Source organism: Myxocyprinus asiaticus, chromosome 43 (assembly GCF_019703515.2).
Source record: "Myxocyprinus asiaticus isolate MX2 ecotype Aquarium Trade chromosome 43, UBuf_Myxa_2, whole genome shotgun sequence".
Classification (NCBI taxonomy): Eukaryota; Metazoa; Chordata; class Actinopteri; order Cypriniformes; family Catostomidae; genus Myxocyprinus; species Myxocyprinus asiaticus.
This window is the reverse complement of record NC_059386.1, coordinates 11793438-11820533: the sequence shown is the minus strand read 5'-3', so window position 1 is coordinate 11820533 and position 27096 is coordinate 11793438. Positions and strand designations below refer to the sequence as shown.

At 36.9% G+C, this 27096-nt stretch overlaps 1 protein-coding gene across 5 annotated transcripts; it reads right to left on the bottom strand.

The window, feature by feature from the left end:
• Positions 1 to 124: 124 nt before the first annotated feature.
• Positions 125 to 25263, bottom strand: LOC127433942 (V-type proton ATPase 116 kDa subunit a 2-like). 5 transcript variants are annotated; one of them, XM_051686327.1, is made up of 22 exons: positions 25248 to 25263; positions 25063 to 25116; positions 24578 to 24774; positions 22986 to 23064; positions 22064 to 22161; positions 19572 to 19709; positions 18464 to 18561; positions 18127 to 18253; positions 17013 to 17095; positions 16488 to 16581; positions 16089 to 16301; positions 14354 to 14504; positions 13725 to 13864; positions 12014 to 12171; positions 11621 to 11711; positions 10928 to 11046; positions 10222 to 10432; positions 6435 to 6572; positions 5117 to 5215; positions 4873 to 4990; positions 1922 to 2093; positions 125 to 1776 (listed from the first exon to the last, which is right to left on the bottom strand). In XM_051686327.1, the coding sequence occupies exons 3-22, from the start codon at positions 24692 to 24694 to the stop codon at positions 1674 to 1676; spliced, it is 2547 nt and encodes an 848-aa protein (XP_051542287.1). In that variant the 5' UTR covers positions 24695 to 24774; positions 25063 to 25116; positions 25248 to 25263; the 3' UTR covers positions 125 to 1673. The 5 variants fall into 5 exon arrangements, with proteins under 5 accessions (XP_051542287.1, XP_051542286.1, XP_051542285.1 ...); XM_051686326.1 differs by having other exon boundaries at positions 25024 to 25254; XM_051686325.1 differs by having other exon boundaries at positions 25063 to 25254.
• Between the last annotated feature and the right edge of the window lie 1833 nt (positions 25264 to 27096).

The window sequence follows — 27096 nt, the reverse complement described above, 5'->3', positions numbered from 1 at the left end:
TAAAAAAAATCCCTGTAAAAAGTCCTGCAGATAGGAACGCCTTGTAATCTAGACTAATAATAATTTAATGATTAAAACATATTCATCACTCACAAATGCATCATTTGTATAATAATGACTTTTTATAAGTGAACGAAAAACAAATGTAAATGTACAGGAAAGTCAATGAATACATACAGCAAAGAAATGTATTCTCATGGTTTAATGAAATGCATTTTCTGTGGGTTTTCCCTTTTTAAATAAGCACATGTATTTAAAAACTGAAATGTTTCGTTTGAAAATATGGATAAAGTGTTGTCATTAGATTCCTATGAACAAAGAAAACACTAAATTCTACCCTGTAACTGCATGTTGTAAATTATGCTTCATTATCACATTAAAAATTATATTTGTCATTTGGCATTGTTTATCGTACAGTGTAGCATTACCTACACCATGGTTTACCTGCAAAGATACTTCTATGTGTAAGATCCACACTACAAAAAATAATTTTCTTAATTAGTATTTTTGTTTTGTTTTCCAGTAAAACAAGATACATTTACTTGACAAGAAAATGTTTTACAATATATTAATTATTGTTTTCAGAGGGGGCCTGGGTAGTTCAGTGAGCATTGACGCTGACTACCACCCCTGGAGTCACGAGTTCGAATCCAGGGCATGCTGAGTGACTCCAGCCAGGTCCCCATAGCAACCAAATTGGCCCGGTTGCTAGGGAGGGTAGATTCACATGGGGTAACCTCCTTGTGGTCACAATTAGTGGTTCTCGCTCTCAATGGGGCGTGTGGTAAGTTGTGCGTGGATCACGGACAATAGCTTGAGCCTCCACATTCTGTGAGTCTCTGCGGTGTCATGCACAGCGAGCCACGTGATAAGAGACTTGTCCTCCACCACTCGGATTAAGGTGAGTAACCATGCCACCACGAGGACCTACTAAGTAGTGGGAATTGGGCATTCCAAAATTGGGGAGAAAAGGGGGTAAATAAAAAATATATTTCAGAGAAATCTGACAAAATGTAGTAAACTTTATGCTTAAAACAAGAAAAATAAAAAAATAAAATGCCAATGGGGTAAGAAAAATAAACTTGTTTTCCCTTTGAATTAAGTTTATTTTTCTTATCCCATTGGCAAATAGTTTTAATATACAAAAATATCTTATGAAATTTTGCTTGTCAAGTATTTATCTGGTTTTAAGAATGTTTAGATATTTTACCTGGAAAACAAGGCAAAAATAGTAAATAATAAAATTACTTTTTGCAGTGCATGTTTAGTCTAGCTATAGCAAGCGAAAGTACATTTCGGTGTAGCGTACAAAACTGTACATTGAAAAATAGTTATGGCACTTTGAAAATCGATATGACAGCAAATGCTTATGAATGTGTAATACCAAATACAAGTCATATCTCTTAAGATAAATATAATAACAGGGTTTGTTGACAAACGCTCCTTGAATGACAGCACATGTTGATGGAGCCACAGCTGATAATCCACACCAGACATATCTGATATGGATGGGTGCAAAAAGGGCTGTCAGTTAGACCTACTGATCCAACTATGACCAAGAGAAACAACACTGGAACTGCAAGATTTTACTCTTAAAACTGCTTCTGCATTGTCCAGTGCCCATAGGTCGATAGGTCATGGTTTTCTGTTCATAGACAAAGTGCCGTCACAGGTCAGAGTAAACCCTCTTGCTCAAAGACAGAGGGTAACAGAGAAAAGTCAAAAGGTGCAAATTTGACTCCTGTCCCACTGTAGAATTTGTTCTGAAATTCCACCCTGCATAAAGAAAAGGCAAAAAATTGTAAACAGAAAGGTAGACATGGTAGAAAATATCAATTAGTAGCTAAATAAATATTACAATACAGAAAGCCAACAAGTCATCTTTTCCTGAAATTAATCTGGCTGCATTTCTGAAGCTCACCAGTGCAGACGCAGAGCATGGAGGAATGCAGACAGTCCCTCCATAACCAGCAGAATGGAGACAGTGAGCAGGGCAAAAACACTGAACACAGGCACGAGGAAAAGCACGCCTAGTCTGGAGCTTACCCTCAACCCCACTCGCATTACCATCACCCACAATACTTCTGACAGCTCTGAAATGTACAAAAAAATACATATGCAAATGAGTTTAGAAAAGACCCATCATCAAGATAGCACACATACGTACATCTCCGAGGTGTCTGTTTAACCCTATGAAGCCGTGTGTATCAAATATGATACACAACGTTTGATGGCTCATGTTTCACTCTCTGTTCAAGCTGACTAGCCAAACAACCTGTGGTATGTAAGTTTCACATGTTTGTGGCACCAACTAGTGGTTATTTGTAAAAAAAAAAAAAAAAAAAAGGGGGTTTCAATGTTTATATTGATCTATTTAAAATTGTGGCGGACTTGCATGAAAAGTGCCTCTTATGTTGCCATAAATGACAGCTTAATTTATTAAAGTAAAAGTGACAGTAATGATTATATTGTTACTGATATTTTAAAATGAGCATTTGCTGAATATAAGCAACTTGTGCTTGGTTCAAATTTTGAATATTATTTTACTGAAAACCCCTCTTTGAAATCCATGTATCAAATATGATACAACAGGCTTTTGAGGTATATCTCTCCATCACCATATAACTCTGTTCATGCCCACTATAAAAAATAAATAAAAAAAAAACACTAAAAAAAGAATCACAGAGCTTTGAAAATTCTGACATACACATTTTATAAGATATATTTAAAGTGTGAACTAATACTTCTGTGTATTTTCATATATGTAGCCTGCTCTGACATTATAAATATCTCATTATTTTTCATTACAAGATATGATGATGTCATCTTACCATAAGTTCCTGAGACCCAGCGAAAAAAGTTTTACAGTTTCCCTTTTTTAAATGTCAATATAGTGTTTGGTGCATAAAATACATTTGATAAAAACTGTTTTTTGAAAAAAGAATACTTTATTCATATTGTATTTGATGTGCTGAATTCAACTGCGATACATTTCAATCCATATTTATAGACCAAGGAGAGGAAGTTGTCATGGCCAAACTCTCAAACATTTAGTATCTCTGAAAAGCCCAGGAATTCCTCTGATAATACCCCAATGATTACCACTGTAGCATGTATTAAGTTTATGGAAAAACTTAAATAATAAATGTCCTACACAAAAATGAATTGCTGGGCCTCAGGAGGATAATGACCTTTAAAGCCTAAAGTATCAAATATGATACATAAAAAAAAAAACATATGCAACTTTTTTTTTTACGATTTCTTTTTATAGTTTGTCTAATGGTACTAAAAACACTTTAATGTCAAAAAATTAGAATTTTTGGACAAATCTTTCATATGTCAGGCTTTACAGGGTTGAGATCATTTCATCTGGAAAGCATCACAATCTAATTAACGTCTGCTAAACATCTTAAAAACATAAAATTTACAAACATTCAAAATCATAAATGTCTCAAAGACATCTGCTGAATGTTTGGCCATGACAACTTCCTCTCCTTGGTCTATAAATATGGATTGAAATGTATCGCAGTTGAATTCAGCACATCAAATACAATATGAATAAAGTATTCTTTTTTTTATAAAAATTCAATAATAAATATTCAACTTCCAAAATTCAGTTCCAAAAAAAGTTTTTTAAAATGTCATCTTTATTATTCAACAGGTAAGTTTTGATCTATTATAATTTACTTTGCAAATTTGCCTCTAAAATTTTAGTTAAAATTCGTTTGGAAATTCAACCTTGTACACCCTGACAATGCAGGAAAAGCAGTAGAGTGCCGATGCACAATCTTCACTTTCTGCTACTAGGCTTCACCACTAGGTGGTACAAGGTTGAAATTCCAACCGAATATTAACCACTGAAATATAGGCGAATTTGCAAAGTGAAATATAATGGACCGAATATTACCTGTTGAATAATAAAGATGAAATCTTAAAAAAATAATAATAATAATAATAAAAAAAAACAACAGAATTTTTTTGGAACTGAATATTGGAAGGTGAATATTTATTATTGCATTTTTAATGATGACATTTTATGCTAAATGTTTTCAATTGAAATATTCACTGCTTAAATTTACAACCATATGAAATTGCATCCCCAAAAAACACAAGCACTGTTAATGCAAAGCTTTTATTTTTAAGGTTTTTGTTTCTAAGACATTTGTTATTAATCTACTTCCATAAAAAATAAGTCTTATGAAAATATGATGAAAACACACACATCAAATAGACGTCTGGGTGATATAACTGTGCCATCAGGGCAGTGTACATATACACCGATCAGCCACAACATTAAAACTCTGGCATCAACAATCATCCATGTGATTATCTAATCAGCCAATCGTGTGGCAGCAGTGCAGTGCATGAAATCATGCAGATACGGGTCAGGAGCTTCAGTTAATGTTCACATCAACCATCAGAATGGGGAAAAATTTGATCTCAGTGATTTGGACCGTGGCATGATTGTTGGTGCCAGACGGGCTGGTTTGAGTATTTTTGTAACTGCTGATCTCCTGGGATTTTCACACACAGTCTCTATAATTTACTCTGAATGGTGCCAAAAACAAAAAACATCCAGTGAGGGGCAGTTCTGTGGACAGAAATGCCTTGTTGATGAGAGAGGTCAACAGAGCATGGCCAGACTGGTTTGAACTGACAAAGTCTATGGTAACTCAGATAACCGCTCTGTACAGTTGTAGTGAGAAGAATATCATCTCAGAATGCTAATCTGAGATGCAGGTTGGCGCTGTTTTGTGGCACGAGGGGGACCTACACAATATTATGCAGGTGGTTTTAATGTTGTGGCTGATCAGTGTATATGCGCATGATGTGATATTTAGACACTTTTTGTATGTGTAAACAGACACTCACGAGCATGGGCAAGGCTTAGGGCCCAGAGACGCAGATAGGAGGCTGTGTTGGAGATGCAGCCCAAACAGTACTCTATGGTATGAATTGCTTGATGAAGGAAGACGTCCCCAAAATCAAACTGCCGGAGAACAAGGACATGAGGGGAAAGTCACACAGGAAGAAGATATTAATGACATTATTACAATGAATGAGCAAAGTTAGAGTTGTGTGCTTGTGTTTGTGAGGAAAATGGTTTGACCCTAACCTCCTGACGTCCTTCTGAGTCACTTAGTCCCTCCTCTTCATCATGCACGACAGATGGAGACAGATCTTCCTCACTCACACGCCGAACTCTCTCGTAGCCCTACACACAAAGTGACATGATGTGGTGTCTTTACCTCTCCTTGTTCAGTACATCATACATTAGCATATACAACACTGGCCCCAAAAAGTATTTAAACTAACTTCACTTTTCTGAGCAAGGTGTAGTTTATAACATTAAATATGGACATGTTCCAATAACGTCTGACATCCAGAAAGTGTCCAAGTACTTTTTGGGGCCCACTGTACATTATATATTTTATTCACAGATGCATATAAACAAATAGAAACATCACATCTGTAGATGACACATGGGTAAACCTCACGACAACATGTCTGGTTCACGTTTCACCCCAAAATAAACAATGCATTAAGAACATTAAGCCTATTTTAGGACCATATTCATTACAAGCAAGCACATTTTCCTCCAAATTTTAATTAGCATTATGCGCCTGGACATTTAACTTTTTTGGTAATTTACACTATTCTTCTCATTAGGTTCTTATAACTGTAATACAGTAATATTTCTTTTAATCAGCATAAATTAATGGCAGTACAACAAATATCACCATAATATATAAAATATGTTACAATGTAAATGATATATAATTTTTTTCTTTTTTCTTCACATAACAGTAATAAGAATGAGATTTTTTTTGCATTACAGTAATGAGAATTAGGGAGAAAATTTTGTTTAATTTTCATGAAAATCACATCACAATTAAAATATAAACCCGGCCCAAGAAATAGCTTCATTTACTTTAAGCAAAAAAAAAAAAATATATATATTTTTTTTTTGAGGTGAAATATGACTAAAGGTCAACAGATATATAGGTTTTACCAGTTAATTAAAATACTGATAGTTGCTTTTTAGAACTATCGGATATACTGATAGTTTATTTTTTATTAATTCCTCCATGTTCCTCTGTGGCCAAAACTCTACATCTGGTGAACAAATAGGCTACAAAAAGCTTAATTTGGTACAAAATGTTACTTTTTTATGGTTATTTTGGGATTTTGGTTGCACAACAAACACGCATCTGGGATTTTACTCATTTTGGACTCTTATAGCCTCTATGTCTGTGCCCATCACAGTAAAGAAAGACTTATCGGCAAAATCTACTATCGGTCGACCTCTAAATATGACTCAGATACTATGTTCTTGAAAGGTTTTGTAAGATACGCCCATTTGTCTGACTGATGAACTAGTGGCAACTAAGTCTAACATCTAATATCACGACATCAGATAAGCACATACATACACAAAAACACAGACAAACCCTGTGGACCCCCAGGCTCTTCCCACCATGATGCAGCCAGTAGAGGTAAAGAGGTTTCCCTAGTAACAATACTGGAACCGACAGCAGGGCCACCACCACCAAAAACACCTGCAGCCCCATCTGTTACAGGATTAACACACAGACACAGATATCAGGCAGACTGAACCATGCACTCACACACATCTGAACCCAGTGATGGGCAGTAGCTTCGCTACAAATAGCGGAGCTATTAGCTTAACTACATTTCTGAGTAGTGAGGTGGTAGCTTTTCAGTAGCAAAGCTATATTTTTGATTAGGTAGCAGTGTAGCTTTGACAAAAGCTACACCACTACATCATGCGTGCGCCTGGTGTTTACTATCGGCAGTTTTGAATCAGAACTAAAGATGTAAGTCTCAAATTAATCGCTCATCTGAGTCGGTTTTCTACAATGAATTTATCAAACGTGATAGCAAAGGAGTCTGAATCAGTTCGCGATTCAATCTGAATGACTCAGAAAGCTTGTGCTCGTGTTGCTGAATCATTTGGTGCGCCCTCTCACTTGACAACATACTCAAAAAAGTACCATGGCATTACCATGTTTTTGGACATGTAGCATTACCTGGGGGCACCATGTTAAGACAATGGTATATGAATAAGTTAATCATATAGTGACGAACCACAGTAGTACCATGGTATTCTTTGAATTACCTTGAAACACCATGTCAATTCAATTGTATATGAATATGGAAATCATATATCAAATTACAATGGTAGTACCATAGTATACTTTGAAGTACTTTGAAGCAGCACCAAGTACAGAATAGTACATAGATATGGTAATTGTATCTCAAAGTACCATGGTATTATCATCTGATACCATCAGATATCACATTGTTATTGTACAGATGTGCTCACACACACACACACACACACAGAAAGTTGGCCTCTGATCATAAGCTTCTAGTACAGAAATACAACAGCTAGACACAGAATTACAGGATAAGATGAATAGTTTGTGTACGAGTTTTTATACAAGAAAAAAGGAAAGGAAATTATGTTCAAATGGGTATGGGTTTGTAGAGGTAGTAGTATAAATATGAAAAATAAAAAGTAAAAATAGTGATTTTTCATTTTGAACATGGGTTTGTATAGGTAGCATTTATAAATATGAATTTACATGTTTGTTTTTTGTTTTTTTACATGCACATGCATTTTATATTGCACCATACTGTATACTTGTATACTGTATTGCACTATACTGTACCATGGCTTAGATAAGCATCATGTGAAATCTTTTAGATGCTTTATCTGTGACAGTATGCTCTGTGCCAGATGCAGTTGAAAAAAAAGTAGCTTAAAATGTCGCAAGCTACTTTTGGCGTTTAGCTTGTAGTGGAACTTGCTACTTTCTCTTAAGTGTAGCTTTTAGCTTAGCTTAACAACATTTTTGTTGAGTAGTTAGTAGCTTAGCTTGCTAAATGTTTTGAATAGCTTGCCCAACACTGTCTGCACCGACTAGGGATGGGTCATGAGGGTTGACTAGTTCAGTATTTCCCAACCCTAGTCCTGAAAAAAAGCCCAACACTACACATTTTGGATGTAACTCATGTGCTGATGAGTTGAATCATTTGTGATGCAGGAGACATCTAAAATGTGTAGCGTTGGGCTGTTCTAAACATTTTGAGAACTTTTTTAACTTGACTGAGTCAAAACATTGATTTTGCTATGTTTAAGCCTCTCATTGACACTGGAAAAGGAATTTCCTCCACTGAAAATGAAGACTTTTCAGAAACGCTCTCCATTACCTTTGGAAAACGATGACGTTATGAAACTGAAAATGGAGGCTTAATACTTCAACTTCAAACAGATTAGTGTGCATGTGGCCTAACAGTTTTTGAATGTAAAAATGCATCTCATGTAAACGCATTTTAAGAGACGCATTTTATTGATGTCAGGTGAACCTGTCAGGTCTCAGTTTAGTGGAGGAAAATTCATTCCAGTGTGGATAAGAAGTGTAAAGATAGTAAAATCATCCTATATCTAGGGATCCACCGATTCAATACCTAGATCGGTATCAGCACCAATACTGACGTTTTTAACCAAATCTGATACCGCATTTTAGTAATGATTATTACTGTCAAGCTCCAAAAATGCAATAAAAGATCAATAAAAGCAAAATTAAAGTAGTCCATATGACTCGTGCATTTTATCGAAAAGACAAATGGTAGCTTTGATAATCGCGAAAGGCTGCATTTAATAAGTAAATATATAGTCTGCATGCGCAGCGTTTCAGTGAATGTACACTGCTATGTTGACACTCTGTTTTGTTATGATTTTGAATAAGAAGCGAATTAAAATACTGTGAACTAAGTTATATACACTCACTCAAAGGACTTGCTGGAGTGTTCTGCCAAAATAAAAGCCAGAGGGTTTTAAAGTAAAGAAGGCACAACTGAATTATATACTATTGTATAACAAAATTGTATTATTATTATTATTATTATTTGTTTACAAATTACAACAATATTTAACTTTAACGGGTTCCAAAAAGTAATTGTGTGAATGAAAAATCCTTTTACAATTAGTAAACAAAAAAGTGATCTGAATCCTTTTAAGTCAAGATACATAGAACTGGCTTTTTTTCTACTGACGACTTTCACTGAAATTACTGTTAATTTTGCTGCTGCATTATCCAGTAGACTAGTTAACAATAAAGTTTTTCCTTAATAGGCTACACATTTATATTGAAATAATGTGTAGTTAGAGGTTTGTGTTTCTTTTCATATAAAAGAGAACCCCTAATTAATTCCACACAGTGAGGTATATATATATATATATTCTAAACTGATACATGATAAAATACAGAGAGTTCAGGAGAGAATCAGAAAAGAAAAAGTGGTAATTTCTGCCTTTAAACCCTCAAAAAATTGACCCCATTCACTTGCATTGTAAATGCCTCACTGTAACTTTGAGTTTTGGCTTTTTTTTTCTTTCTTTTTTTTTTAAGAAAAGGAGAGACGAGACAAAATAAATGTTTGAGGTATTCAACATTATTTCACCAATGCTATTGATTCAGCTTAAAGGTGCTGTAAACGATTTTTTTTTTCATGGAATGGTATGCAAAAAAATGTTCTACTCTGAAAGATACTAATAAAATAAGTGTCCTGAGATATCTCACCGGTCTCTGTGACAGCTCTAGACTCTGAAAAACAGTGTCTGTGGTCTCTGACGCTTTCTGCCTGTCAATCATTTTGCGCTTTCTCATAGTATTGTCGTTGCTGCAAATTATTGAGACTTAATGCCATTTTTATGCCATGTTGTTCATAACAGATGTCAGCTGAGGGCGCTATTTTGCTGCTGTTGTTTTTGACTACCACTTCTGCTTGGTGTCGGTCTCAATAAAGCTTATTTGGTATCTTTTAAATGCAGGGTTTTGGAAAGAGGGGAGTGTCTAATCCAACAGCTCAGCTTGTGGAAATTCTAGAATGGCTAAAATCACTTACAGCACTTTTAACTTGTACTGAATGTGGAATATTCCACGAATTCTACATAGTGTCTTAAAAATGCGCAAAGCCCTGAAAAGCCAGTGAGGCATGGTGCAACAATCAATGTTTATATGGTAAAACAATTATAAAACAGTGTAGATGTACGTAAAAACATATTCTGTGTGAACGGCCCCTAATTATACCTTCGATTTGTCAACTAGTCATTCATGCAGCCCACTGACTTGAAAATATGTCATTTTGCAGATCCCTATCACAGACAAACACACAATTACACACACACACCTGCCCAGGATACAGGGGTGTAGTGTCATTCCCCTGCATTAGGAACATGTCGATAAAGTGGATGAGAATGCTTGGAGCCAGACGAGAGTCTCGCGTTGAGAAAGCCAGCCATTTGTAAAAGATCATGAAGACCAAATACCCAAAAAGACAAAGCAAAAAGAGCAGCTCAGGGAGAAAGAGAAGATAGATCTTAAACTTCTGTCTGAAGTGCCTGTAAATATAAAGAGAGGAAAAGAGCAGAGAGGCAGGAGCTTATATATTATGTAAAGAAAGTATTTCAGCATTCTTTCCACATGTTATTAGAAAATCTGCCTTAACCTGTTGAGTTGATTAATGTATGTATTTCAGACCGAAACTTAAATCGTTATTTGCTGAAAATCAAAATAGAACCAGCGTAGCTCTAAAATGTCATTCACCATCACAAACATTCAAGTATGGAGTGTTAAGACGCATCGCACCAGGTTTGACAGCACTGACGCCAAATGTCAATAGTTTTCATGTGCCTTGCAACCAATGCACCAAGTTCAAATATGTGATTTGAGAGATATGGTTATTTTCAGTGAATAATAATGTTTGGTTTATGTGCATTACATCAACTAATTAATATTCATGAGCCAGGCTGATTAAGTTTATAAAGCACTTAACAAAATCTACAAATACATTTTTACAAGTGATTATAACAGCAATACAACAGGAGGTCACTCACAAGTGGTTGAAGACACTGAGCACCACCCCAAAGCTCATGTGAATAACTCCAATGATCACAGACATCTTCATCTTGTAGGAGTTGAGGAAGGTCAGGCGATTCATGGCCATGTTCCAGATCTACAGGCCAATAAACCATAACTTATTAGAGCTCTGTTAAAGGAATATTCCAGGTTCAATACATGTTAAGCTCAATCGACAGCATTTGTGGCATAATGTTGATTACAACAAAGATTTATATCGACCGATCGATTCTCACGTAAACTCGCCGATGTGCTTACGTCACACTTCGTGTCAGCTGGTGGCAGGAAGTGCTTTTTAAAAGTTAATAACGTTTTAATTATCGATTTATTTTTTACACAAACATCAATTCGCTTCAGAAGACATTCATTGATCGACTGGAGTCACATGGATTACTTTAATGCTGCCTAAATATGACTTTTGGCCATCAAAGTGCTGGCACCCGTGTACATCCATTATAAGGACCTGACAGAGCTCTATCTTCTTCTAAAAATCTTCATTTGTGTTCTGCTGAAGAAAGACAGTCATACACATCTGGGATAGCATCAGGGTAAGTGAATAATGAGAGAATTTTCATTTTTGGGTGAACTGTCCCTTTAATGTCTTTTATGAGGATGTGGCTGCCATCTAGAGAAGTGTGCTTTCTAAATCTTGACTGAGGGTGTGTACTCACTGGATCGATGCCTAGTGGATACGGTCCAGAAAAAACTCCAGAAACGTTGGGATCCAAGGTGAGTAAGGCATTCGTTTGAAGAGTTTCATTTCTGTGACAGAGTAAAGCAGGGCAAAATGATTTGTATTATACAACTTTAAAGGAAATACAAAGAAAAAACTACGCTACAGTTCAGTGGTTCTCAACCCATATTTGATTGGACACAGCCTTTGACATCAACAACAAAAGATACGGGAAGCAGTCTCTCCATTTAAAAAAAGCCTGCTTATTTTTGATTTCTAAAATATGCATGAATATATGGTTATGTACAGGACAGATCTGCAACCCACCACGGATTAAAAATTTTGATTCAATTCCTTATAAATCTATAGTAGATTTGTTTGTGTGTCTTACGACCACTGCTGCTCTGTGAACATGGCCTTAACGCTCCAGGCCGAGCCAAAGATGTTGAGGGATTTAGAGAAACAGTCATTGTATATGAGTCCCGTGTACATAGAGAACAGTCCCATCATCAGTATGATGTAGCGCCCATCAAAAAACATCGCCCAGATCTGTGAAGAATGATTCAGAGATGAAACAATTAACAACAAGTACTTGTAAAAGACAACTCAATTCTGAACCATTCAATACAATTATTGAATTGGGCTGAATGGATTACACTCTAAAATAAATTCTTATACTGTCTTGTTTTTCAGTAAAAATATCTATACATCCTTAAAATAAGATAGATTTACTTGAGAAGCAAAGTTCCATGAGCTATTAAGGCTTGTTTTAAGAAAAGTCTAACAAAATTTAGTCAGGTTTATGCTTAAAACAAGAAAAAGATATTTGCATATGGGGTAAGAAAAATACATGTTGTTCCCTTTGAAAACTTGAATTCCCTTTGAATTCATTTTCTTTTTTACTCGACTGGCATATAGTTTTTTCTTGTTTTAAGCAATAAGTTCACAATAATTTAATTTGATTTCTTTGAAAACAAGACTTAACGGAATATTCCAGGTTCAATACAAGTTAAGCTCAGTCAACAGCATTTGTGTCATAATAGTGATTACCACAATAATTCATTTTGACTTGCACGTCCTATTCTGGGTTACAGTAGGGCACTTACAATGGAAGCAAATGGGGCCAATTTTTGAACGTTTAAATACTCACTTTTCAAAAGTATAACCACAAAATGTAAACAATATGTGTGTTAACATGATTTTAGTGTGATAAAATCACTTACTTACTTTTTCTGTGTAAAGTTATAGCCAATTTTACAACTTCATTACCATGACAATGTACTGTCAACAAACCCTAAAACGACCTTAAAAACGTTGATTTAAATAACTTTACAGCTCAAATAATACACAAGTTTTTACAGAAGAATTAATGTAACTGCGTTTATAACATTATAAGCTTCACATTTCTGCCTTTAAACCCTCAAAAAATTGGCGCCCATTCACTTCCATTGTATGTCCCTCAATGTAACCTCTTTTTTTTGTTGATTTTTTCCCCCTTTTTTTTCCCCCAATTTTGGAATGCCCAATTCCCAGTGTGTTTTTAAGTCCTCATGGTGGCGTAGTGATTCGCCTCAATCCGAGCATCTTATCTCGTGGCTTGTTGAGCGCGTTGCCACGGAGACAGCGCATGTGGAGGCTTCATGCCATCCACTGTGGCATCCGCGCTCAACTCACCACGCGCTCTACCAAGAACAAACCACATTATAGCGACCACGAGGAGGTTACCCCATGTGACTCTACCCTCCCTAGCAACCGGGCCAATTTGGTTGCTTAGAAGACCTGGCTGGAGTCGCTCAGCACACCCTGGGATTCGAACTAGCGAACTAGTGAACTCCAGGGGTGGTAGCCAGCGTCTTTTACCACTGAGCTACCCAGGCCCCCCATTTTTGCTTTTTTAATGAAAAGGAAGGACGAGTCGAAATTATTTTTTGTGGTAATCAACATTATGCCACATATGTTGTCAACTGAGCCTAACTTGTATTGAGCCTGGAATATTCTTTTAATATCTTATGTCATTTTGCTCTTAAGTAACTCTATCTTTCTAGATATTAAGACAAAATTCCTGATTAAGAAAATGATTGTTTGCAGTCTACAGCTCTGACCTCACTTCCTGGTCGCCTTCGTGTGTGGTCCTTCTCAGTCAACACCATCCACAGAGCAAAGAGTGTCATGACTGCACCATGACCGAGATCTCCAAACATCACGGCAAACAGGAAGGGAAAGGTGATTATGGTATAAGGAGCTGTGAGTGAAAGATAAAAACACATAATAATCCTTTAAAGACAACAATGAAATCAAAATAGACACTATTTATTTTCTTAAAGGTATAGTGCACCCCAAATTTTAAATTCTGTCACTACTTACTCACCCTCATGTTATTCCAAACACCTATGCTGTTATTCACTGATAATCTTAACCCCAATTTTTTTTCTGAGTAATCTATTCCTTTAATACACATTCATAGTCTTATTTTTCATGATTCAGTAGTGCATGTTATTCTTACGATTTTTTTATTCATTACTATTTCATCAAAATGAGATAACTTCTCTGAAACAACTTTTCTGTAGAAAATCAAATCCCTTTGGATAAAAATCACAAATTTCCTGCTGAATACTCGGAAATGTCACATTGCGGATGTTAAATGTGTTGTGAACACTCTTTCCTCTTTAATATTTTAATGCAAGACTTTTTCTCATTCACATGTAAGACATCATATTGCACGGTTACTCACCTGGGCTGGCCTCTCTGTAGTCTCCTACTCCATAGGCCTCCACTATACTTTGGAAGCCTGAGGTAAACTTGTTGCTCCTTAAAAGGGTCGGTGGAGTGTCATTGCTCGGTATACGGTTCACAAAGGATGGGACGGTGGCGTCACCTTTTCTCTATCAGGATAGTAAACAAAGACTGCTATTAAGCCTTAAGACTTTTGCTTCTCATACTTCATTTGTAGGCCACTAGGTTGGGTAAGTCATACCTTAAAGGGATAGTTCACCCAAAAATGAAAATTCTCTCATCATTTATTCACCCTCATGCCATCCCAGATGTGCATGACTTTCTTTTTTCTTCTGAACACAAAGATTTTTAGAAGAATATCTCACTGCTGAAGGTCCTTACAATGCAAGTGAATGGTGACCAGAACTTTGAAGGTCCAAAAAGCACATAGAGGCAGTATAAAAGTAATCCAATATGATAGGTGTGAGTGAGAAACAGATAAATATTTAAGTCCTTTTTTACTTTCAATCTCTACTTTCACATTCTTCTTCTTTTGTTTTTGGCGATACACATTCTTCATGTGTATCACTACCTACTGGGCAGGGAGGAGAATTTATAGTAAAAAAGGACTTAAAGATCTGTTTCTCACCCGCACCTATCATATCACTTCTGAAGATATGAATTAAACCACTAGAGTTTTATGGATTACTTTTATGCTGCCTTTATGTGTTTTTTGGACCTTCAAAGTTCTGGTCACCATTCATTTACATTGTATGGACCTACAGAGCTGAGATATTCTTCTAAAAATCTTTGTTTGTGTTCTGCTGAAGAAAGAAAGTCATACACATCTGGGATGGCATGAGGGTGAGTAAATGATGAGAGAATTTTCATTTTTGGGTGAACTTTCCCTTAAAAGTACAGTTCACCCAAAATGTTATGTACTCAACCTTATTTCATTCCAAACCGGTATGATTTTCTTGCTTCAGTAGAACACAAAAGGAGAATATTTGAAGAATGTCCTGGATGCTCTTTTCCATATAATGAAAGTGAATGAGGACTGGGGCTGTCAAGCTCCAAAAATGACAAAAAAATGCACCACTAAAGTATCATAAAAGTGGTCCATACAACCTATGCGCTATATTCCAAGTTTCCTGAACTCATATAACAGAATTTTAAGTCATTATTCACTGATAATCTTCCTCTTAATTTGGCTGTTAACCGCTACAACCAGATCGAGTCAGTGAGTTGAACTCAAGAACTGCATCAGTCTGTGTGATTGTGAACAAATCATTCAGATCGGTTTTGTGAACTGGATCAGCCAATTCTTTAAATATATCTGACTCAAAAGAACAATTCATTCACGAATCAGACAACGTTACTTCACTCAAAAATGCACCAAGGACACCTTAGGCAGATGTCGAGGTTTTCAGTGAATAACGACTTAAATTTTATTCTGTTCCTAATACAAAAGCTTTCATATGGCTTCAGAAGACTTGGAACGAGTCATGTGAAACACTTATGGCGCTAATTTTGTTATTTCGGAGCTTGACAGAACCAGTCCCCATTCACATTTTCTATATGGAAAAGAGTGACCAGAACATTTTTCAAAAATTCATTTTTTCTATTCCACGTAAGAAAGATAGACATACAGGTTTGGAACAGCATAATGTCAGAGTAAATATTGACAAATTTAGATTTTATGGTGAACTTTACACAAACTTGCATTAGTGTCGCATAAGACAGACTGTACTCACCGAACCCTCCTCTAGCGCCCTCCTCAGGTTAGCCAGGTCACTGACCGGACACCACACTTCAGCGATCAGACACTTGTTAGTGACGTCAAAGCTGCAGAGGTTGAGAATGTGATAGATCGCTTTCATCTTCTTCACTTGCAGCACCCAGGAGTGCGCTGACTCAGACACCTTATGCAAGACCTGCTTCAAGTAATCCTCAGTGCGGTGCAAAACCTAATGCGTAAAGATCACTTCATTAACCGTACAATTATGATACAACAGGAGAATATAATTGAATTAATCCTCTGGTGGCTGTGATATCATCAGCAATATTTCACAAAGGATGAAGCAATAGCAACGTCAAATTATCTAATCCTCCCAAGAGACACTGAAGGGTACTTGGGAAATGAGTAGACGTACGTTTTGTAAGTCTTGGATACGCGTCCTTAGATTGTCCATCACATCTGCCCTTTCCTCGTCTGTCTCAGGATGAGGGTAAACATGACAATGGTAACTATTGTACACAATAAAGCCCATAGATTAGAAATTACAAATAAATATTTTGTATTATCACTAAGAAAGTGATCATGGTGGTATCATAATAATATGGTACTTCAATATATGTCATATTTTGTGAATTGTTTTGTGAACCACATGAAACGATCCACTGGAAAGATCTGGCTCAAAGGAATGATTCTTTCACAAATTGAACATCGCTACATCGCTCATAAATGCTCCAAGGAGAGTTGGGGCAGATGTCAAGATTTTTGATATATGGTACTTTAAAGAATACTGTCATACTACCATCATATATATATAAAATATAATAATAAAACAAACATGGTATTACCATGGTATAGAGGCTAATGTAAGAAGCTAATGTTAGAATAGAAGAAAAAAAAAATACATTTGTGATTCAGGCCTTCACTGTTTACAAAAACTCACCAGTCGCAAATTTTTTGAACCTTCTGTCCGATCTGGTCACCCCAGAAGGAGATGAGGAACACTACATTCTTATTTATCTCACCCTGAAGCACATAAACACAAGACAAAATCTCTGTAAACAAACCGCATCGTCGCTCTGAATATATTAGCATGCTTTAGCTGCAACAGACAGATTTGAAATAACACACTATCGGAAACTGTAAATGAAACACAGAGACATGTTTGCACCATGCAGCATATTCTGTTGAGGGAATAGTTCACCCAGAAATGCACATTCTGTCAGTACTCTCTCACCCTCATTTTGTTTTAAACCTGCATGCTGCTATTTTTTCTGAGGAACACAAAAGGAGAATATTATTGAAGAATATTCAGACAATTCTTTCCACGTCTGTCAAGCTCCAGAAAGGAAAAAAAGGACCATATAAATTGTCTGTATGTCTCGTACGCTATATTCCAAGTCTTCTGAAGACATTCGATAGCTTTGTGTGAGGAACAGACTGATATTGAAGTTGTTATTCACTGATAATCTTCCACACTGTTGAAGATCGCGTATATCCCGCATACATGTCAAACGAATTAAAAAATGTCGCGTTACGTGCAGTTAACCCTTTAGCGAGCACCAATTATGCTTTGGCGATTGACATGCCATTTTTAATGCCATTTTTAAATCTGAACGCGAATGCGGCTTAAAGAAGTTTTGGCAGGTGGAAAGTTGATCAATTAATAACGACTTCAATTTCACTCTGTTCCTCAAAAATAGGCCATTGTATGTCTTTAGAGGACTTGGAATATAGCGAGTCATATAGACTAATTTTATTGTACTTTTTTTGTCCTTTTAGGAGCTTTACGAATGTGGACACTATGAGCTGTCCTGGTATGGCCAGAGTTGGGTAATAATTCTTTGAAAATTTTGACTTTTGCATTCCATCTAAAAAATAACAGCATACAGGTTTGGAACAACATAAGTGTGGGTTAATAATGACCGAACTTTAAATTTTGATTAACCTATTTCTTTAAACTTTATCATTTGAAGCTAACTTCTGTATAGTCATCCAAAATCCCTTTTTATGAGGATAGCTCTAGTTTACATTTGGTAAATGCATAATTGACATACCGTGTCGAGATCTACCAGGCTCTCATTAACCTCTGCATAGCTGAGGATGGTGTAACCTTTACAGACCCGCCAGAGCATCCGCTCAAATGCCTCCACCTTCACCCGCTGAATCAACCCTGAGATAAACCTGCAGCACACAGGGACAACATCACACACAGGACATCACACAGTGTCCCACAACAACCTGTGTCACATTATGGCATATCTATGTATGTGTGGATCACTACCAAGTCGCACATACAGTATTTTGTCATAAAAACACAATGATCTGTTTAAAACATCTAGAGGCTGTGAAAGTGTGTGTGCTATGATGAGTGAAACTCCTTCTGTGACTCACCCGAGTTTGGCGCCCAGTCTCTGCATACTGGTGCAGCCTGTCACTGAGTCAGTCTCCAGAGAGGGGAACTCCTCATACTGAGGGCCCAGGGCTTCATGCTGAACACACACATTCACACATTTAATTATGAGTTAACCAACATGTAAAGGCCCTAAATAATAATCTTCTTACTTACATAGAGCAAGTTGTTAACTTAAATGTTATAATGATAGAAAGATATAGGTTATCAGTCAGACTTATTAATCTGCAGATAATTGGCCAATTTGAGACTATTAACAATGGTCGATAAGTGTACCCATTTAACAAGTTGACAGAAATCAACAGTTATGTCAATAGATAATGCACATACAGTATATCTGTTTTCAAAAATTTTTTTTTACTGGAGTAAAGGGAAAATTGCTATTAAAGTGTTATATCATATTTTGTCATATATAAAATAAAAATGTTCTCATTTCATATTTGTAGTGAATTTTGTAAAAAATGTTATAGTACATTTTGTGTAAAGATTGTGTTCTTCAGCTGAACACAAAGATTTTTAGATTTTTAGATTTCAGCTCTGTAGGTCCATACAATGCAAGTGAATGGTGACCAAAACTTTGAAGCTCCAAAAAGCACATAAATGTAGCATAAAAGTTTTCCAAAAGACTCCAGTGGTTTAATCCATGTCTTCAGAAGCAATCTGATCAGTTCTGGGTGAAAACAGACCAAAATGTAACTCATTTTCACTATAAACCTTGACATCTCCTTGGTGATCATGATTTCAAGCTCGAATACACTTCCTCGCGCCATCCAGGGCATGTGTTAAGCACTTGTAAGTGTAATCAAGCATGATCTCATGATCATGCCTAGAGACTGCAATGGCAAGATGTACATTGAAAAATTTGTTACATTTTGGTATGTTCTCACCCAAAACTGACTGTATCACTTCTGAAGACATGGATTAAACCACTGAAGTCTTGTGGATTACTTTTACGCTGGCTTTATGTGCTTTTTGGAGCTTCAACATTTTTGTCACCTTTCATTTGCATTGTATGTACCTACATAGCAGAGATATTTTTCTAAAAATCTTTTTGATTTCATGGGGTCTTTAAACCGGTGATAGACTCACTCTGGAACGGCTGTGCATAAAGGTGTGTGTGATTCTCAGCATGTGTGTGTACTCTGTCAGCTCGAGCAGGTTCCGCTGGAGTTTTTCTTTATTTTTGGCCACCTCGCTGAGCTCCACCTCCAGCCTCTGCAGCTGCTCCTGCCGACAGAGAACCACTTTCTGTCAGTAATGTTAAAACACATAAAAATTACACATACAATATTTATAAACCTAACAAACACAAATGCCTCCAAAACGAGACACAGACCAATTAATAAAACCCAGCACATTTAATTATGCTAAACAATATTTAACATGCTAAAAAGGCCATGATGAAAGTATATCATTATGGGATACTGCAAAACACACACCAGAAAGCCACACATGATGAATGTGCCATGCACAATCAATTCTCCTCGTTCACATTAAGCACGATTTTTCTCACCCTATAGCACAACAATCAATCACTCCAGGCAACTTAACATGCTCAATTACCCAGCTCTGGGTCTTGAAGCCAAAGCCTGGAGCTCTCATATACAATCCATTACCCCAAACCACTGAGTATACTGCCATTACACCAAAAATATACCCATAGTAATTGAATAAAACTGCAAGGGAGAGAATTTCCCTCTGCTTTAGAGACCTATAATCTTAAATACCCTTTAATATACAAACAGCTTGGTGTTTTATTTGCAATCACTTTCCAATCACAATCTCAGCAAAAGTGTCTATAACAACAAATACAAGCTACGAACATTTATTGCATATTGTGCTATGATTTGTTTAGTGGAGTTTAATTTAAAAAAACATGTAGGTCCCTCTGTGCAATGTTAAAACAGCAAACTAGATTTTCAGTGGTGCTTTCAGGTGAAAAACTCGCTACCACAATGCCAGTGTGTTCTGTGAGGTTGCTGGGTGTTTACTTAAGGGTTCCCATGGTTTTTGACCAAATAATATCCATTAATTTTCCATGACCTTTCCAGTCATTTGTAATTACTGGAGAAGGATTTTTAAAAATCATTCATATCCTGTCTGGTCCAAAATGACAGAAGGTCTACTGTGGCACAAGTCACAGAAATTGTAATGTTGGTTACGGGAGGAATGTGTAACAACACACAGTGCATCACACATCCTGGTGCCATCACTTCCCCAGGTAAACAGCGCACACGTACACGGCTGTCTACGTGATGTAAAAGAAAACAGAACTCATCGGTCCAGGTGATCTTTTTCAACTGCTCCAAGGTTTAGTTCCAACACTCGCATGCCCGTTGTAGGCGCATTTGATGGTGGACATCATGGGCACTCTGACTGGTCTGCGGCTACGCAGCCCCATACGCGGCAGGGTGCGACGCACTGTGTGTTGTTACACATTCCTGCCAAAACCATCATTAAAATTTCTGTGACTTGTGCCACAGTAGACCTTCTGTTATTTCGGACCAGACGGGATAGCTTTCGTTGCCCTTGCACATACAGGATCCTTGGGTGCCCAACACCCTCTCGCCGGTTTGTGGTTTGTCCATCCTCGGAACACTGTCGGTAGGTACTCACCACTGTTGACTGGCACCCCACAAGCCTTGCTGTTTCAGAGATGCTCTGACCCAGTCGTCTGGCCATAAGTATTTGGCCCTTGTCAAAGTCGCTCAGGTCTTTACTCCTGCCCATTTCTCCTGCATTCAACACGTTGACTACGAGAACTGATCGTTCGCTTACCATCTACTCTACCCACACCTTGACATGTGACCTTGTTAGGAGATGATCAACATTATTCGCTTCACCTGTGAGTGGACATAATGTTTTGGCTCATCGGTGTATTTACCCAATGAAATATTTTTGATCAGAGCACAACAAGAATAACATGAATTATAGAAATTCCTAATAAGATTTGATTAATTTCTATGACTTTTTAAAACACAACTTTAAAATTCCCTAAAACAAGTCAGATGAGCCCACTCCCAAGTCTCCATGATACCCTGGTCCCTGGATATGGCTCAGGATTATTGTATTGTCTGCCAGACGGTTTGAGTATTTCTGTAACTGCTGATCTCCTGGGATTTTCAAACACAACAGTCTCTAGAATTTACTCAGAATGGTGCCAAAAACAAAAAACATCCAGTGAGCGGCTGTTCTGCAGATGGAAACGTCTTGTTGATGAGAGAGGTAAACGGAGAACGGCCAGACTGGTTCAAGCTGACAGAAAGGCTACGGTAACTCAGATAACCGCTCTGTACAATTGTAGTGAGCAGAATAACATCTCAGAATGCACATGTCGAATCTTGTGGTGGATGGGCTACAACAGCAGAAGACCACGTCGGGCACTTTATTAGGATCAGAGTGTTCCCCAATAAAGTGCTTAGTGAGTGTGTATATATATATATATTTGTGTTTTATTCCCATATTTATTTCCGGTTGAACAGAATTTAGACCCAAGACAGTATTTATATTAATGAGAACTTATATTAACTTATATCCACTATATCTTGTCCACTAATACAGTCAATAGTCAGTCAACCTACCATGATCTCCAATACATTTTTGGGTGCAGGGGCAACAGGAGGGACTTCAGCTTCTGATACTGCAATATTAGTCTTCCTAATTTCCCTCAGCAGATACCCTATAAGTAATGGAAAGAAAAAAAACATTCAAAAAAGGAATTGATTAGATACTGTTGTGAGATTGACACATACAGTATAAACATTCACAGGTTTTTATTGGAGCATAACAAAAGAGTACAATTTATTATCACCTCAAAAGAGCTAAATTCAAACCAAAGCCTGTTCTAACATACAAAAATAGTCTTCAACCTAGAAGCTGAGGGCATATTCTTGTTCTATTCCTGTCTGTCCTGTTACTTGCAACATCTGCATAGCTATGATGTTATTTGCATCTTAAATATAAAATAATGGTCTTTGCAATATATACTGCAATTAAAACCTGATTTTGAAAAAAATCAAAACAATGGAACATTATTACTTAAATTGATAACTTTAAGTAATAACTCACAATTTTGGTCACTAAATAAAATTTGTGACACTGGCCATATTAACTCCTGTACAAAGATCAGATTACGCCCCCTAACCCCTCCCCCCCCCCCCAAAGCAAATTTGTGGAATCGATGTCCGCATTCCAAACACTATGAAACTCTGAAATTCATGTACATTTTCCAATTACACTTTTCACAAATTCGTTACGCTGATAATATCATTTAGCCTCAAATTAAAAGTTAGTATATTAAATCACAAATAGACTCAGACTTTTGACCCCCATTGTACCTTGAAAGCTAAAACAGATTACACCCTCTCACTAAATACAGATAGTAGTAATAGTAGTTTGTGCTATGGCTGATATGATTTTGATGTTTGTGCTCAAAAATGCCCAACGACATATGTGCAGACTTCATCTAAAATGTACAGAGAGCTTTCAATCAAGATCTCTTACCCAGAATCCTCTCCATTTCCTCACATCTCTTGATCTCACTGACGAAGTGACGCTGGAAGGAGCTGACACTGGGGTTGAGCTGGAACAGGTCATCAGATTGTGATTTATTTTTTTATGTCTTTGGGACATACAAATTTTACAATCTAAAAGCAGCGAGGTGTGAGTTGTGACTATGGTCTTAAAGGGATAGTTCACTCCAAAATGAAAATTCTGTGACTGTTGTCATTTATTCACCTTTATTTCATTTCAAACCCCTTTAAATAACCAATATCCTTTAGTTTAAATTGCTGTGAACTATACTTTTCTACTTGCTATTGCTAGTCGTTCATTCTCAATTAAGAGAGTATTTGATTGGACAAAAATTTGGATACGCCCCTGAGTGCATGATGAGTCATCAATATTTTGTTCTGTTTTACCAAAAGAGAAAGACTGTTCATTTTAAATGTGTATATATATATCTGCTAAAAGTGAATTTGTTAACTTTTAGGATTACTCTAGTACATACAGATTTTTCATGACCAACCACTGAATGGCGCCATGATGATTCTGATTGCGGCTGGACTGTATTCTGGTTTCAGTCTTCATAAGAAGCAATGTAAAAACTACAGAAATGAGTGATTCATACGGAGAACAACAACCATTTAATGTGTGAGTTGGAGTAAAAATTAGTTCAGGCTCAACTTGCGCAGTTGTTCGCTGTCATAACAACTCGAAAATAAGTGTAATATACCTTGGGCCATCGCATCATGTCAAAATGTTGAAACACTGTCAAAAGATGGTCATCAGTACTTTGAAGCGACATGTTTTTTTATTTGGCCATTTTTACAAATTTAGTATGTAAACATTACATTATCTGCTAAAATCATATGCCGATGCAAGTGAAAACACTGGAGACCGAAAAGCCAAAAAAGGCATCTGTTATGAGACATGGAACACTTTAGCATTCAGGAAAAAGGTGGATAGGTGGCCTCAAAGGTAACAGAAATTGACAAAGCCACAAAACTCCAATTTTGATTTCATGGGGTCTTTAAAAACAGTGTAATTTTATCCATCATGGGCATTTTAGGGATTTCCTGTATGACTTCTGATTCTTTATTTTCATTACTGACCACAACAGGGCCTACATTAAGGGGTTAATGTGTGCCTCAGGCAAATTAGAAAACACAGGCTTTTAACCAGATTTTTTTAGCAAGTAATTGATCAAACTCATCCGCTTTAAATGGGACATTAACCTGGCTGACACACATTTGAAGCTCTGTCTGACCAGGCCAAAATCTGCACACTCAAACATGCAATTCTAAGCATTTCTTCTTCAAAATTGGCTAAACACATAAGTGACACTTTACATGCAGCAAATGAATGTTTTGTGAGTTAAAGAGCCTAGTTATTGCCATTTCAGTCTATTGTGAGAATACAGATTGTGTTTTAAAACCTGAATGAGCCGCCTACCTACACAGCATTATGGAGCATCATCAGGTGTATGCAGCACTGCTGAATCTATTGACTCGGAATGCACCTATGATGACCCATATTTGTTGTCTAGGTAGGTAGCTCAGTCGGTTTCGAGACACAGCCACGGAGTCCGAACTTACATCTCGAAATTCGACCAGTCCCATTTCTCCCAGCTCGCTGATGCAGTCGTATGCCGAACCAGACTGCAGGAACAGCTGCGCCAAGCACATCTCCTCACTCCGAAAGCCCGAGCCCATCTTATCTCTCCAGTCTCAGCCACCTTGATCGCTCAATCCGCCTCTGGCCTTACAGATTCACTTTGCTACACCACGACAACCTGCCGCGATCAAGTTTTAACCACAAACTGCATTCAATCTCAATGCATCTGATTTAGCTGATTTGCACGACATGCATTCTGAATTATTTAAGATGTTTTGTCTGATTGAGTCGGGATGGGATTAAATTGTTCCGAATATTGTTAACATATAAATCATGTAACAACACTACGATCGTCTCAGCATTAATAATTCTGCAAATTATGCCAACTCCAAATTAAACTCGCTGCAGTATTCATAAAGTGTCTTACCTAGCTGGCTGGACAATAATAATCGATAGGCGTATGTACCTTTAATTGCCGTCTTGCCATTGAAACGACAGAAATAGCATTATCGATCAAAGCCTACAGAAGGGACGGTAAAAATGTTACAGATAAACACTATCCAGCTGCAAAAACATAACAATCCAAAGAAGGTCTGATGCAGATATAAATCGCACAATATAAAGCTCAGCCCCGTAAAGCACAAACCCTACCGGTGTTACGGATTGCGCCGATGGGTTGCCAGATCCTTTGTCTGCAAATCCCCCCCAATTCGATTTTCAAAATGCAGATTGTAAACTTCGAAAAAGAAATATTTGAATCGTCTTGTGAAAAAGAAAGCATTGATTTATAAAATATAAATAATAAGTTGTACATACATTTTTGTTTGTATAGCGCTTTTCACAACACACATCGTTTCAAAGTGCTTTACAGAAAATTATGCTGTAATGTCGTTAATTGAGCAGTTTCATTGAAAAACGTCATTTGCCTTAAAAAATTATTTGTCTTTAGGCCCCGACTGTAAGGAACCCAAAACTCCATATAATACAACCATGGCAGAAGTCTGATCATTTTGATAACAATGGCGCACATCCACAAAATTTTTCACATTGACGGTCCGCAATGAGCTAAAGGCTAAAAAAGATGAGCTTTTCCGTATGCAGTTACGTCTCGCGCTCAGTCAAGTGCTCAAGGCTTTCAAAGTTTACTCTTTTGATATGGATGTGTTCGAAGTATGTGCATGCTGACTGCTTAGCGATACGCTAGTACAGTAAGGGCCATAGTTGGTGGGGTGAAAGGTGGTTACGATTCTAGGGGCCCAAGATCCAAGGGGCCCCACAACAAATTCTAAACTGTATTTTTTAATAGGAAAGGGGCCCAGATGACCTTACTACGGCCCTGAGTACAGTCAACAGCAGGTGCATGCCCTGATGATGTGCACAGTACTACTGACAGAATTAGCGACACACGAAAAACCAAAATGTAGGCTACTTTGGCCTTAGGGTAGCTATAATAAGTAAAATTATAATGAACACAATTAATTATGCATTGCTAGCAAAATAGAATTTGTTCAAAGCATAAGAATGTGTTAGTTATGCAATGTGTCGACTAATAATGTATGTTTTGAAAGATTAATAGTTTAACTGGTACTGTTATTAAAAGAATTATATTTGAAAATATATGTCAATATTTTTTATGAATCTGACAATACTGTATTTTAAATTGTGTATTAGCACACGTCTTCTAATTTCTTAATTGTTTAACCAACATGTTTGTCTGCTAAGACAGGGTTGGGGTTTTTCCATAATCTGGCAACCACAGCATCTTTTAATATATTCTGAGCCATGTTCTTTCAGACCAGGGGCAGGTCATCTGCCTGTCCTTTGTTTAAATGTCAAAAAAATGTGAAGATATATAGTGCAAAACACACTTTAGAAAAAGAAGGAATTATTAAATACCAACTCAAAGCAATATAATGCTCTTGATGTGACAGTGAAACCATTCCGCCAGTCCTTTGTACATATTTGTACCATGTAGTAAGTACATCATAAATTACTTTACATTTTTGTTTTGTTCCACTAACAGTTCTAATTTATTTTACATTTTTGTTTTGTTCCACTAACAGTTCTTATTTATTTTCATAGTAAAATGTTCTCAACGCAACTCAAGGCAAAAGCAATATTTTGTAGATACTCAGAAGGGACCACATAGACCACATGAAGCAAAGAGGAAAGTTAAATGAAAACATAATCAAACAGACTATATGTGCATTTACAAATGCACTTAGCAAACATGTTTGTTAACCCTGTAACCATGTCTTATTTGCAGCTATAGTGCTGAAGCTTGGCCATCAATCATCTTGAAGCTACTGTAGTAGTTGAGAAAGGCAATGATTCACTATTCTATATGTATATGCCAAATGCCCTATGATATAAATTTTGCAACAGTATTGGCATGGAACATGTCCTATGCCCTGCAGTTTCATCTAGGACAGTCTTTCATAATGGGAGTTTGCAAACCCCTAGGGGTTCATAATAGAACTGCAGGGTCAATGCTAAATAA